The 15708-nt window shown below is 33.3% G+C and overlaps 1 protein-coding gene across 1 annotated transcript in view; it reads right to left on the reverse strand.

Annotated features, from left to right (window-relative positions):
- Positions 1-7640: 7640 nt before the first annotated feature.
- Positions 7641-15708, reverse strand: part of NLGN1 (neuroligin 1) — a 686783-nt gene continuing 678715 nt past the window's right edge. Inside the window, exons 4-6 of the mRNA XM_054504325.2 lie at positions 15349-15561; positions 11137-11926; positions 7641-10236 (exon numbers count right to left, since the gene is read on the reverse strand). Coding sequence (XP_054360300.1) covers positions 9414-10236; positions 11137-11926; positions 15349-15561 — 1826 coding nt within the window. The 3' untranslated portion in view covers positions 7641-9413. The remainder of the gene's footprint in view (positions 10237-11136; positions 11927-15348; positions 15562-15708) is intronic.

Consider the following 15708-nt stretch of genomic DNA (forward strand, 5'->3'; position numbering starts at 1 on the left):
CAATCCACAATATTTAATCAGCCCCATTTTTCTTGTGGATTGTCTTTTCTTATTGAGTTATAGAAGTTTTCTATCCAACTCATTAGTTAATTTTTCATTGCTTACACATTTTGTAAATATTTACTTTTAGTATGTACCTGTCACTTAAAAAATCTTATTATTTAATTTATTGAGATTTTAATTTCAATTCTTATTCTTTCCTTTATGGTTTATATGATTTTATGTCTTGTTTAATAAATTCTTTCCTATTTCAAGGACATGGCAATATTTTCCTATGTGCTCTTCTAAAACATTTAAAATTTGCTTTTCATGTTTATAGCTGTAATTTATGTAGAATTAATTTTTGTATATAGTATAATATAGAGAATATTTCCCCCTTGTAGATAACTGAAGAATTTATCCTTTCCTCTTGATTTGTAATGTTTAACATACACTAAATTGCTCCTTTTTCATAGGTCTGTTTATGAGTTTACAGTTATTCTTCATTGTTCCTCTTTGAATTGATATTACACAGTTTTAATTACAGTAGCTTAATAATAACTCTTGATATATGGTAGGTGAAGTAGTTGCTCCTTATTCTTTTGCTTCAAAATGATTTTGACCATTCTTGACCTTTACGCATTTAAGGTCTAAACACAAACACACAAACAAACATACTCTGTGGCAATTTTGATTAGAATAGCTTTGGATTTATGGATAAATTTGAGACTTATTTTTATTTACTTCAATTTTCTCATAAAGTGTGCTTCCATGGAACATGTCCAGATGAATTTAATAAAGAATATATACATGTATACATGTATATATACATGTAATGGTCCCCACATATATGTAGACAATACACATTTGCACATCTTTGTATATGGGTGGAATATTTGTAGAAATAGATATGCAAATTAGTGACTGTCAATGTCTCTGGGGAAGAGGACTAAGAAATTGGGATCTGATATGAGAAGGATGTTTACTTTTCACTGTAAAATATTTTATCATATTTGGATTTTTTTAACCTTGTGCATGTATTACTTTTTCTCTTAAGCAATCCCATTTGAAGACTGCACTTGATTGACCTACATCAGCATCTTAATTATGACAGGTGATTGGTGTGAGAATTAGGGAAAATATCATAGTAGCAGAACCACATTCTTTTTCCATACTTTTTTCATTTAATAAGCACCAGTAACTCAGAAACCTCTAAATAGAAGGTCTAAAGTAATTATCCCTATTTTCTTACTTTGGATGACTATTACATCATTAAAATACTTTAAATGGAAGAAAACAGTTTCTTCAAATTTATCTGACAATATCTCTTGTGCTATGTGTACAGAAAAAATGAAGAATTAATCAGTTGCTTGCTAGTAATAAAAGAACAAAGGCAATCACTTTTCTAACGTTGGTAGCTCAGTGACTCACATATAATAAAAGGTCCTTGATAAGTGCATCCAAAAGTATTGATAAACTTTTGAGGGTGGTATGTAGTGGTCTATTGTGGGGTATGATACAGAATCTAGGATATAGTAAGTGCTCAGTAAATGTCAGCTGTTGATTTTCTCAGTATTATATATCCTATTTCTGTTAGTACCAAACTTTGTCCTCAACCTGATTCTGCATATTATCTTTTGTAAATTATCTGGGTGACGATAAAAAAGTATGTCTATCACTTTATTGGATTTCATTACTCTGGGATGGAAAGAAAGATTTCGTAGGCTGGAAAAATATGATGAATCTAATGAAGGTGGAATTTAATAGTGTCCAGTATCGTGAAGATGAAATAACACTCAAATGATCAAGGACAGGATGAAGGTATAATTTGCTTAACAGCAGTGCATGTAGAAATTTTAAGGAGTTTTAATAGAGAGTAGGTCTCAATCTGAATTACTAGTGCATTATGGCCACCAAAGAAGATAACATTACCAAAGTTATATTAAAAGAATACAGTTTCTACAATGAGGAAGTTGTTAGTAGTGCGCTATTAGATAGGGATCAACCTATACCTGAAGCATTTATTATATACAATCCTAGACATCACACATCTTAAGAAATATAGGCTTGAGAGACTATTAAAAAAAACAGTTATCAGAGTGGTTAAGACTGGCTATTTTGTATTAAAAATGGCAATTTTTCTTTGAGAAGAAAATGACTCATGGAAGATATGATAGTTGTCTTCAAATATTTGAAAGGAAGTCATGAGATAGAGACTTTATGACTTTCAAAAGAAAAGATAGAATGATAGGTGAATATAAGGAAGAAATTCCAAATGGTCTCAAAAGTAGCCTCCTGTTTTAGAATTCTAGACCAAGGGTGTGCAGTAATAGGGTTCACAGGCACATAGTGGGACTGTGGTAGAAGATTAAGGAATCAGTTAAGTGGCTGGATCAGATGAAATTTAAGCTGAATATTTCATGTTTGATTTATTTTGGCATAGTACAGTGTGGTTTCAGATATGGCTGTATTTATTATTGGGAAGGATTGCCACACACCTGTATTTATTGGTGGACTGGTCAATAGAACTGAACGAATATTGCTGTGAACTCAGCAAGTACTGTTTTATGTTTACTATTTTGAGACATATAAAATAGATAAAACAAAGTATTGTGTAATGATTTGGTACACTGGATAGTACATAAGGAAATCGGAATAGTTTAAGTGTTTAAACCTATCCCAAGCATGGCAATAGTTGTATTTTATTGGCAAGTGTTTAATATTCAGCCCATTGTGTTTAACACTCAGCACATTGGCCCATGGTGAACACCATGTGTTGAATAAATGGACGAGTAATTCTTCTCATTGCTTGAGTGATGTACACTAGCTTCTAACCTGCCTGAGGAACAGAGGGAGCTGATTCCTAAGGCACCACTTATTCAGATTACCTGGACACATTTCCCACAAATTCTACCTTCTTGGAGAAGAAGGCATAAAGAGCAATGGGAGACAGCATGCAAAGAGAAGCTGCAGGAGGTGGTGGAAAGGTCTCCTCTGGTGCAGGGGAAGTCAACTCCAAGAATGAGGCAGAATATTTTCAGGGGAGAGAGAGAAATGTTTTAAGGGGATAGTCAAGGAAACTCTAGAATTGGGGCAGTAGGAAGGACTTCAAATTATGGCACTGCATCAGAAAATACTGTTTTCATATAAACATTTACAGAATATATTTGGGACTGTTTTTTGAACTCAGAAATAACATTCTGTAACCTGTAAGGAAATGTAAAAATGTAGTAAAAAAATGTAATCACGTAAAACAACATCAAACCCTATAAAACATCTAAACCCTTTTGTGGAATGTGAAACTCTTTGAATATTGTTTTAAACTGTTTATTTGGTACTGATGGCTATGTGTGGCCACAGAGACCAGCAAAACAATGACAGTTCTTTTATTTAGCAATTTGGAAATAGTGATCTTTACGCTATATTTTGGGAAATTCTATGATGTCTTATTTGTTTAACTGTATTCTTAGCTAGGGCTATGTACAGATGAGCGATGCCCATACTTTACTTAGTCCTCCCTACTGAGAACATTGTTGATTGAATAGAACAAGACTAGAAATCTGTCACTCTAGATTTTATTTTTGTTGTTTCCAGTGACACAATTTGAGCGAGGCCTGGATGAAGGATTAAATTCATTGTCTCATCCTAAATATTATTAATCTTATTTTCTAAGGACAATGGATTATGGGTTAAAGAGATTTATTTAAATCTCTGCTCTCTCTCTCTGTTTTTTTTATAAGCTGCCATACATCTCTACAAAAGAACTATTTGGAGGCAAAAAGTCATTAATTTAAAATTGAGAAGTTTTTCTTCCTTTTTTTCCCTCCCTCATCTCCTCACTCCTTCCCTTCTCCTCCCTCTTTCCTCTCTTTTCCGACAAGCTGTGCAGTAAGCGTGCCCAAGTTTCTGAAATTTACTCTCCAGATTCTTTCCCTGCATTCACCAGAGGTGAACAGACCAGAAACTGTCATTGTTTCCATCACATCGGAACTGTCAGCACATGTGTGGGCAACACAAAGAAGTTGGAAAGGAACATTTATCTTGGACATGTTATTGTGTGTCACACAGAGAAGAAATTATTTCTGAGTTTAAAAATAGTCAACACAACTTGGAAAACATGGTATTATTTATTCATGATAATAAACGTGTTTTAATGAAAGCCAGGGATGTCCAAACACAAACTGAATCATGACACCCAATGGCTTTTTGTTTTTTACAAAAACCATGACATATCTCCCATTAATTTGCTAAATGATATGAGTGCAGAGAAGATGAATCAAAAACACTAAAACTCTTTTAAACATACCATCTAATAATAGACATCAACCCTAGACATTCAAAAATCGTCCCTTTGCTTTAACTTCATCTGCTGAGTTTTTATTACTAGACCTTTACAAATTTCTTTAAAGCTTTAATTGTTATCATCATTTCAACACAAAACTGCTAGCACTTTGGCTTGACCTTCCACAGAAGATTAAATTCTATGACATTAGTACATATGTAGTAAAATATACAAAGTCATTTGTAAATATGTGAGTCTGAAAGAGCCATCACAAATATCCAATAAACCACATGCCAAATAGGATATATATATATACCATGCGGTATATATAATGGTTGACTGCGAAAAAATGATATACTTTCTAATTTATGTTTGTCCCTAACAACTTCAGACTCATTTTAAATTAAACTTACCTATTTGGAAAAAAGTTAAAGTTTGTTAGAGATTTAAGTTGCTATACTTAAATACTATTAAATCTGATGCCTAAATAATTATTTGTTGTTTTCCAAAAATTCACCTTACTTTTTTCTAGGAATAGTTTGGACTCATTTGCTGTCATACAAATAATCAAATTAAATGCAAGAAAAGACCTTTCTAAATAAATTTTCTTACTGGAAATTTGTAACATGGTCATCCTATTGTATCTTTTCAACTGAATTATCAGGATCTGCAAATTTAAAAAAGACAATAAGATTTATAAATAAAATCCCAGGAAGAAAGGCACTTATACCCTGCACACGGTTATTCCAGTCTGTACACTCCATAACCTTTATCAAGTGGAATTGATTTCTGGCATGCATACAAATACATCAAAGTGCCAGACTAAAGTCAAATCAGAATGCTTTTGAAAGAGAATCAAGTTGGCTACCAAATGTTTCATATCAGTAGGATATTCCTTTAGAGACTTCTGATGGAAATTTGAAGTGTATGTTATCATATCAAGTGCAGGAGAGGTATAAGGCTGTTGGAGAAATTCCCTTAGTTTATTGACTAAAAACCCAAAACAATCGTCTTTAACAGTAAAGCTTGACAAGATAATTAAATGAATGATAACAAAATCTCAGCAGGGAATTGCCCATTAATTGAATTTATTTGGGAGCATGTTTTCACAAGTATAACCAAATTATCTAATTTTCACTCACATTAAAAACTGATAGTCTATAACAACTAATTACTAGAAATGAAGAAAAAGGCCAGTATTTTGAACCAACAACACAGAAGAAAACAAACATCAAAGGATTGCCATGGTATTTGACAGCTTCCTAAAAATTCCATTCATCATTTTGCCCTGTGAAAAATCTTTCAGTGAAACCCACCAAAGAAAAAAATCCCAGTAATTTTTATGTAGTATTGCCTTTAAAGCTGAAACACATTTGCCACATTCTTTGTATTTTTTCATGATATTAATATGCATGTTGGTATGAGTATGTCAACAGGTGAAATAACTTGAGAAGAGTATGTTATAGATATAACAATTGAGTTTTGGCATTTCTTTTCTGTAAGAAAATGAGTGCATTGTTTTCCTCTTTCATATCACATATGGTTAATTATTTTTAAAAATTCGGTTGCTGTTTTCATGTTGTACAGATCAAAAAAATCTGAATTAAAGCATCATTATGGTCAAAACTTTTAAGTTTGAAATAGGAATGAAGTAATTTCTACTTTACTCAGATTTTCTTCTTTGAGCTGTGAGCATGATCTCTCCAAATTCAAGTTCAATAGTTTTATTGCTTTAGAAAATGACTTTCCAATTTCCATAAAGCTAATGATAAGCCTTATGATACAACTGTAGTATTCAACCAGATTTTGTTCATAGTCGACATATTCAATAGAAATTTAAAACTATGAAATCTGTCACTTTCATATTTCTAATCCCATACTCTAGAACTTTAATCTGTTGATAAACACCTAGTAATAATTTTATATAACAAAACAATGAAGTAAAGTCCATTTTGGCTTAATGTTTGTATAAATTCTAAGCAGCCTTGACTATTTGCAATTTAATCTGAGGGAGGAAAATCTGAATTAATACGTAATGCCAAAAATATTCTTTTAATTTTGTGACTTACTTTTTCTCTAAAGAAAATTGTCTAAATAAATACACTTTAAAGATATTGGTTAAAATTTAACAATATTCAAAATACTTCTTGCATTTAAAAATTATGTTTCAGCTTTAAAAACAGTTCTTAATGTTCTGTTTATTGTGGGAAATCATTTTACACTCAGAAAACTAGCTGCTGTAATTATAAAACTAACAACTAACATTCATTCACAATGACTTTATCACGACTTGAGAATAGTAATAAAACCTAGAACTGCTTTCTATCTTCCACAAAGTTGAAACTACATTAATTTAGAAAAAAGACTAGGACTATGCTCTGTTTTCCTAAATCATTTCCCTAAATTAATATAACATAGATGTCAGTTATGGCATATATAGGTAGATTGATAGATAAATTTAGAGCAACAGATATACAGATAGGTACAAATATGGCCATTAATCTAGAATAGAATGCTTGACTTTGCCAAGTGAAGTAATGCATATGAAAGATTTCACTCATATCTTATTTTGTTGCCATTTGTATTTCTTCTTATCTTTTGTTTAATTGGTGTAATAAAAGACAGCTTTCTGATTAGCAATATTTCAGACGTTAAGCAATTCTTTTTCTTGGTTTACATTGGCAGTTCCCAGTCTAGAAGCATAAGCACATTAGGCAAAACTGCATGTAGACCACTCTGAGTTTTGAAGACTTTTCACCTCTAACAGAGATTTTTATTTGAAGTTATAGAGTAATATCTACATTTAATTGATAGTTAATAATTGGGAGGGGGGAATTACAAGCAAAGAAATGCCTTGATATTGAAGATTTTATCTTTTGGTGTCAGCTTAATGTCTTGCTCAGCACTTTTTAATTCTCTTAGGAGGATAACTTTCTATCCATTACTTTATGATAGTTTAATCACGCTTATATTATGAACCCAGCTATTCTCGTTCCATGAAATAGTGCACATTTATTTCCAATAGGCCTTTTCCTTGATGATGAAAATCAGAACCTGTGTTTCTAACTGAAAACAATTGGCACATTTTATTTCTACAACACTTTCACATAAGAGGTATTTAAAAATACAAAGCTAACATTTTTCATGAGTTCCTGGGCTTATAAATTCATAATGTTAAAGTTTCATCAGTTTCTTCTTAGATAACACTTGCCTTTAAATACACATGTGTTTTCTATAGAAGTTACCTATATGTCTTCAAAAACCCAACTGGTCTAGAAAAATGACTCTCTGAGACAGTCATGTTTCTTTTGTTATTTAAAAAAAAAGACAAAACAGCAATAAACATTTTAGCTCTTTAATGAGCAAAGATCATGTCTCTTAGCATTGGACTAATAGTCATTATCCAGATTATCTTTATTTCACGCAATGACCAGTGACATGGCCAAGATGTACAAAGTTGTTTCCATCAAGTAGTATACAATTTTTTTTTTTTTGTATAATAAGCTTTCATTCTTGAAAAAGAGTAACTGAAAAGAAAGGTTTCTGTTACTGCAGTTAGTTTGTCAGAGAAAGTTCTTTGCATTATCTTACAAACTATCAAAATTGCTAGTCATCTGAAAAAATGTAAAAAAAAATCACATAACTTTAGTCTAATAGAAATATAGTACAGGTAAGAGAGAAAGTATTTATCAGGATGTGCTCTTTAAGTCCATCTCAATTTTTTTTAAATATAAATGTACATCTGATTACATATACAAACATTTGGAAAGGTCTGTGATATACTGTTACTGGTAAACAACAGGGGGATGAAGAGTTTCCTGTGGTCTTAAAGTATTCATTTAAAATCACACATATGTGTAAGACTAAAATCCTCCAGGTGTTGACTCTCCTTCTAGGTTCTGAATCTATGTTGTACTCTACTGAGAGTGCGTGAGTAAATTCCAGTGAATGAACCTCAGTGAGAAAGATAAGTGATATGAGGAGGGACATAACTGTATATTGAATTCTTATTAGTAAACATTTTGTCATGCAACATGAGTAAATCAATTAACTGAGAACTGTAATCAGAGTGGTAATTTGGGGCATCCTCATATCATAAAAGACTGTTGCAAGTAACTCTTTGGACACACTTCACCTTACCAAAAGGAACAAAATACAGAACAACAAAAACCACAGCAAATTATAGATCCTGTAACACATGTCTAATTAGGGCTGTATTTCTATAAATTATTTAGATTGGAATGAAAAGAACATTAAAAACACAGGAATTTCTTTTTTCCTGGGATTCATATCAGCGAGTATTCACCACTATACCTATGGTTTCTTCAAATACCTTTAATAACTAATACCTCCTATTATCAAAACTACTGTGAATTATTTACTTCTAATTACTTTTGCCCCTTAAAATCTTCTTTAGGCTCTGCCAATTGATAGAGGAAGCTTCTATTAAAGAATCCAATGGGATGAGAAGAATTTTAATTACGGCTTAATCAGCAGCACAGCCACCAAGCATATAAATTATCATGCACATCGTGCTAAAAATATCCAGTTTCCTTTATCCCCACAACTTTATACTGACAGCACTTATGTGATAATGTTGTACCTGCCAGTCTTTAAACTTCTTTGTTTTACTGGCAAATTTCAGCATGAGCCTCCGCTAAGGCCATTAACAGCATTGGTGCTTTGTGTACTTATCCAAATATGTAAATATGGTCTACACATTAAAACAGCTCCAAATAAAAACTGGTGAAAATTATCTGACATTCCATTGGTGTGTCCCTTGTGCATATTCATGGTTGTTTTTTTTATTTTTATGTTTTATATTTCAGACATAGTTCTTTCCTGTTTGGTGTTCCACATGCCTAATTCCATTATGTAACATAAATCTTCAAAAAATTAATTCTTGAATGTGAATGAAAAAGTATCATTCAGAACAATTGCTTCAAGCAATTGAAATTCATTTTTAAAGTTGATTTGTTTATATATGTACAATTTATTTTTTTTCAAAACCCCCAAAGTTCTTGATATGTATATTCACATAATATTCCTCCTTATTTAAATAGTAAGAGTCTTGTAGGTTGAAAGCCAAGGAATCTTCAGTAATCTTTTACTGCAATCCATCAAAAAAATAGAGTTTGTTTCTCTTATCTGGCTATACCCTGGTTGTTGAATGTGAATGGGGGTGGGGATGGGGATGGGGCAGAGTATTGTTCTGTCCTCCGGTAAATGTATTGAATGTGTGTAAGGGTTGAATCCCTGGTATAGTGTTGGGAATCATTGTAATGGTGTTGGGTGTCATTAAGGGAACATCATCGGGTGACCTCCTCATAGCTAGTGTGTAATCTGGGGGACAGGCGGTCCGAAGAACCACCTCATGTGGATGGATGGACTCACATTCATGATCCAAATCAGTGTGCTTCATTTGGAGGGACATGATCTCCTCTTCTTGTGCGTGGGTCAGATCGTTGGTAGTAGTGCGCTGAGGGCTGCATCTCCTATGAACATCATGTCTCCTCTTATCCTTTTTGTAGTAGAGGGCTGCAAAGGCAAGGATGTTCAGAAACAGCAGTGATGCTCCAACCGCAATAGTGACACTCAGCTCTGTGGAGTAGTCCCTTTGATCCACTGAAAATGGACTGGGTTGTTGTTTGGGATCATCCTGCTTGGCAGTGGGAAATGCTGATGTGACGGGTACAGAATTCTTTCTCGTAGGTCTGAAAGTGATGTCAGTTGATGGCACTTTAGTTGTTGTCGAGGTATACTGAGAAATGTCATTGAGATTATGCAGATGAGGTACCAGCTCCAACCAGAGGTTCACCTTATTGGCTCTATAATGTTCTTTAACTCTTGGTTTTAATCCAATATGGAGATAAAGTTGATCTTTCTGGGAATATCTGGTCCATGCTACTTCTTCGAAGCGGTTGGGTTTAGTATGGATGAATTTCGTGTCTTGAGGGACTGGTTGATTCGGGTCACTAGGAAAGAAAATAGCACTATGAGAACAAAATTGTTTTATTCTTTTTCTTAATCAAAATAGTACTAGTTTAACATCGAGTTGGAGAGGTAACTTAGCAAGTTAGCAAGGCCTTAGATTGTGTTGCTTTTTTGTTGTTTTTTATTTTATTTTATTATGTTGTTACTCACCATTCAGTAGTTAGACTGTGTTTTAATAAAAACTGGGTCAATTTAGAAATACAGATCCTATCACAGGCAGGTTAGATGGATGATAATGTAATAAAGGTAAGCCTCACATTCTTGTTCTCTTTGCCCATTTAGAGATGGGCTACTATCTACCCAAAGATTTAAAAATTCATATGCATATGCATGGTCTCCTAGGCAAACTAACAAGGACAGCATGGGATACAGGAAAAGACTTGAGTTTTGGAATTGGCAGATGAGGTTTTAAGTCCTAGTAGTGTTACATACAACACATACGAATATCTATACAAGGATAGGTTGTCATCACTTCAGTCCCTTATTTGCAAAATTGATTAACAAGACCTGACCTGTCCACCTAAAAAAGTTAGAAGGATCAAAGGGCAAACAATACTGTAAATTGGAAAGCACTATAAAATGATATCATCACTACTAAATAACAAGTCTTGTGTAATTAAAAAAAACACAAAATAAGTTTAATTACTGAGTAATGCAGCAGAGATATCAAAGCTTTCTTAGTAAACTTCTAAAAAGTAAGAACTAATAAATCAATGATTTCTGAAATAGCACCATATAGAATTTTGAATAAAGAAACCTAATATATTATTGTCATGAATTTATTAAATGAAATCACTTGGACACAAAATGTGTATTATTTTAAAATGCTGACAAGGATATTTTTATTAAATTATAGAAAACTTTATTCCTTAGGTACATACCCAGTTTTGGCAAAATTTGTCCAGTATGTCATTACAACTGCACTCAGCATCACATCATTTTTGGAAAAATTGCAAGGAAATAATTCTGTAGGTCCAATCATGGGGATTCCTAGTACGTAGGGAACTTCATCTCCATGAGCTGCATCAGCCCAAGCTGGAACCTGATCTGTTTGGCAATGATGGTAAAAGGCATAGAAATATGTAGGTGAACCAAAGTTTGAGTGAAGATCTGCTGTAGCTACAGCTGGTGCCACCCACTGATGGTCTGTAAACAAAGCCAGTAATGTCTTCCTTCTGGTTTCAGGGTTATGACGGTCAGCCCAGTCAGTATACATGAATTTAATGGTTTCTCTCAGAACATCTTTGCCTTCAGGATATCCGTATAAATTATCAACAAAATTGGAAACAGCAAAGTCAAAATCACTAGCTGATATACCATCATCACTATCTACTATATTCTCAACAAATTTTAACCCTTCCCCTTGGTTAACTCCTAACATTATATCATAGTTGAGAAACTCTCCTTGCTCCATCAGTATCTGAGGGTCATCTGGTATTACATCACCATCAATCACAGGTCCAAAGGCTATGTGGTATCGTGCTGGTTGAATATCTTGGTCAACAAGTTCTTTGTAAGGCTTCTTCTGTAGGCATTCCACTAACTCTACTGTATCTGAAACATTGCAACCAACTTTTGTGGCCAACATTCTAGCATATTTTGCAGGTTGGAAACTAACAGCCCAGCTGGAAAGGGCTGTTCCACTTTGAGCTATGGCTCGTTGGAAAAGTCCTATGAGGAAAATAACAAAGAGTTTGAGATGACTTTTGAATAATGTTGTGGTAAAACAGTAACATCTGATATTTTAAATGTGTATATAAAAACCCATATACAACTCAAGAAACAGGAAGATAGAGACATTTTTGCTTAAGAGAAGGTATGTAAAGTCATCCCCAGGGTATAAGGAGTCAGAGAGGTAGACTAAGTCTTATGCTTTGAGTGGCAACTGCTTTAGGAATCAAGAGGTCTAAATTGTTTGGTGTCTCAGAGAGGCAATAAACAAGGAGAGATGGAGAATGTGTAAATATTAGTGGTAAGAAGTCCCAAATATTTTTTTCAATCAACATGTAAACACTCATGTTATTATAAAAGCCAAGCAGATGGGCTCTCTCCCCCTAACTCTTCATTAGACTTTGTATTGTTTTGGGGGAATATTTCTTCCAATTTGGCTGCATGTATCTTCCTTCAAAATGGCTCTGTATGTTTGTTTTATTCAGATTTATTAAAAAAAGAATTGTTGGGAGCTTACACAACTACTGGGGCTGGGGATTTGCTAATACCCTGGGGATGGCCCTGAAGGCACACAGAACAGAATATCACTTTAGACATACTCTTTCCAGCTCTTCATGTCAGACATAGTATGCTGAATATTCATCTTTCAGAAGAAGACATAACATTTGAAGTGTTTTCACTAGGTTAAAGAAAAAACCATCAGCAGAAGGATTCAGTGGGGGGTGATTTAACTTTTTCCACTGTTGAATGTGCACTGCTATATTTTATCATAAAAGATGAAAAATACATGGTCCACTGCTTTTAACTTAATTGCATTTAAGAATTATAAATCATGGTCCCATATGCAGTTTAATAAGAGCTGCATGCCATTCAAATTTACAAATGCACTTTATCTACCCATTAAGGTATTTTCAAATAAAATTCTTGTTTTAAAAACACAATTTATCTATTTCCTTTAAAAATTACATTTATTATCAATTTCCCAATATAGCTTTGTAGTTCAGTTATTTAAACACATGCTCAATTATTCATATGTGTTAATGAGATAAGAATTCTTTTCACAAAGGTGCTAAAACAGTGTCTGAATTAGAAGCAAAGTTTTATATTTTTCTCCAAACATATATATGTATTCAAAATGTCTATAATATGCTCCTAGATAATTCTAAAAATATCCCAAAAGTCAAACAATACCAATTTAAATTTTTTTGGTTTCTGACATCTTTATGAACATATTTTTAGTTTGCCAGAGCAAAGTATGCTAGAGCGAATGATATAAATACAGATAATTTTTAAAAACTACATAGGCGATGTGTTTGTTAACATTTACTCAGAGAAATATTTTACTAATTAAAAACTTTTCAACTAAAATAAACCTGGTGATTATTTCCCATTTCAGGGGCTCAATGACATTAACTAAATATACCAAAAAAGATTTGGGAAAAATGCACATCATATTAAATATAATCTGAAATATGCCATCTAGATAGTATTGGGAAAATCATATATTTTATCATTAGTGAAAATGCTTATTATGTGTATACAATCTGTGGTTGACTCCTGGTATAAATAGGCCTAACCATTGCTGCAGCTCTGGGGTTTTACAGACTTTAAATCTACGTTGGCATGGGAAACAGAATTAGCCTGATGATTTTAAGATATCTCCTGGGCATCTCCTGGTAAAAAAAACCAAGCAGCCTTTTTGTGGAGGTAGGCTTAAAACTAAACCAAATATAAGTCCATTTCTCTGGCCCCACAAGGACAGTTTTCCTTGAAGATTATGATGCATATTATATTTTCAACTGTTGGCGTGGCCACTGGCCACTGGCCACTGTTTACCAAATCATCAATTGATGAATAGCAATGCTAGCTAATGAACTAATTAGCTTATCTCTTTATCAATTGCTAGTTTTAGATTAGTTGACTGGCTTTGGTGCCCTTTTGCTCTCCATTTAGAAAAACTTTTAGAATAAATAGGAAGAAATAACATTTGAGATCAAATGACCCTATGAAATCTGAACAGATTGTCTAATGTTAACCTATGTAAATATTGGCATTAATACAGTCTTCAGCTAGAACAATCTAATCTCTTCAATGAAAAAAACCAAACAACAAAATTTGTTATTTCAAAATAAGCCACTTCATTACAGACCAAGATCTCAATACAATTGGAAATGTTCTCATATGTGTCATTTTGTCATCTCAAATCAGAGCTCTACTAACATAAATGAGATGTTACATAAAGTATATCTATAAATTAAGTCTATGATAATGTATGATTCTCCAAATATATATACTCATTTAATGATAGGCTGTTCTTTGGAAATACCACATCAGTGTATCTTTGATACTGAAAACAAATATTCTATGTCTGATGCTCATACCATAAAACTCAGTCTTACAAATCAAGATGTTTCATGAATTACACTTGACAGCGCATACTTCCTTAATATATATAAAACGACAATAAAAAAGCAGAAAACACAAAATGGTCTATGTTGATGTGTATTCTCTATCTTCCTATCTATTATGTATAATGGAGAGAAAGTATTAGCTTTTGCAGATTTTTCCAACAAAACACTTCGGGTGGATATTTCAAGTTAATAATGCAATTAGAATGAATGACTTAAACTCATGGTGAAGTGGGAATTCATAAAAAACCAACATGATGAGCCTTGGGCAGGCACTTTGGAAAAAGGGTGTCAAGGCCAGAAAATGTAGACAAGAAAAATATTTCATGGGTTTATGCAGTCTCAGTGTTCCATGCTGCTTTAAAGCCAAGCTTTACAGGGCGGGGAATAATGAACACTTTTGAAGTTGAAAATAGAAAAAGCACGGATTCAAACCTAATTTCCCTTTTAATGAACAGCTCTACTAGTGACCTTGATGCTTTGACAATTTTGGATCATGCATGCAAAATAATCAAACATCCATTCTGTACTCTGACAACAGGTGAAAATCTTGTTTCCAGACAAACCAGCTTATAACTGCTTCCTTATCTTCTTACCAGTAAAGGGTTTTTTTACATGTCTACTGTCTTGAAAATAGATGATACACAACCCTTGCATTTAAAAAGAACCTGTCTTTGATTTTTGATTACTGAATAAACAGAGATGATAGAACAGTGAACATCTTTGATTTTCCCAAAAATCACCCTTTGAGAGGAAAGAAAAGTAACTGTAATGCTAACTATTCTGAAGTGTGCTTGAAAGGGCATACTTATCAAGCTCCACAGGAGACAAAGAAAAGAGTTTGACAAAAATTGAAACATGCATAGAAAAGCTGAAGAAACAAAATTTTAAACAATTATTGAGCTCAACCTAACACTCAGTTTGAACAGAGAGATATATACAGAGCATCACATACTACTGATGGTGGTGGCATGCAGACACCAAAATTGCCAAAATTTGCAACCTGCATAATACCTTTGGTTGAATTGCTCCAACGGTTACCTTCAGAATAATGGGATAACGTCAGAAGATTGACACATGAACCCCCAGCGCCAGATCCAAAAACAGTGATTCTTAAGGGGTCACCACCAAAGAATCCAATGTTCTCACTAGTCCATCTTAAAGCCTGTATGAGATCAAGGAGTCCATAGTTTCCTTTTGCAGCCTGATCCCCTGTGCTCAAGAAACCTGGAAGATCAAAATAAAAAGATATCTTAGAACATCTTTTTGAGTTGACATGAATCAAATAGACATTCAATTTAAATACAGTTGAAGCCTGTGTTCATCAAGGTGAGTAGAGTCCAAGTTCTTTAGTAAAAAGTTATTTCCCACCCG

The sequence above is a fragment of the Mirounga angustirostris genome, unplaced genomic scaffold (assembly GCF_029215605.1).
Source record: "Mirounga angustirostris isolate CCGP_5_RB_7025 unplaced genomic scaffold, mMirAng1.0.hap1 SCAF_1, whole genome shotgun sequence".
NCBI classification, from domain to species: Eukaryota; Metazoa; Chordata; class Mammalia; order Carnivora; family Phocidae; genus Mirounga; species Mirounga angustirostris.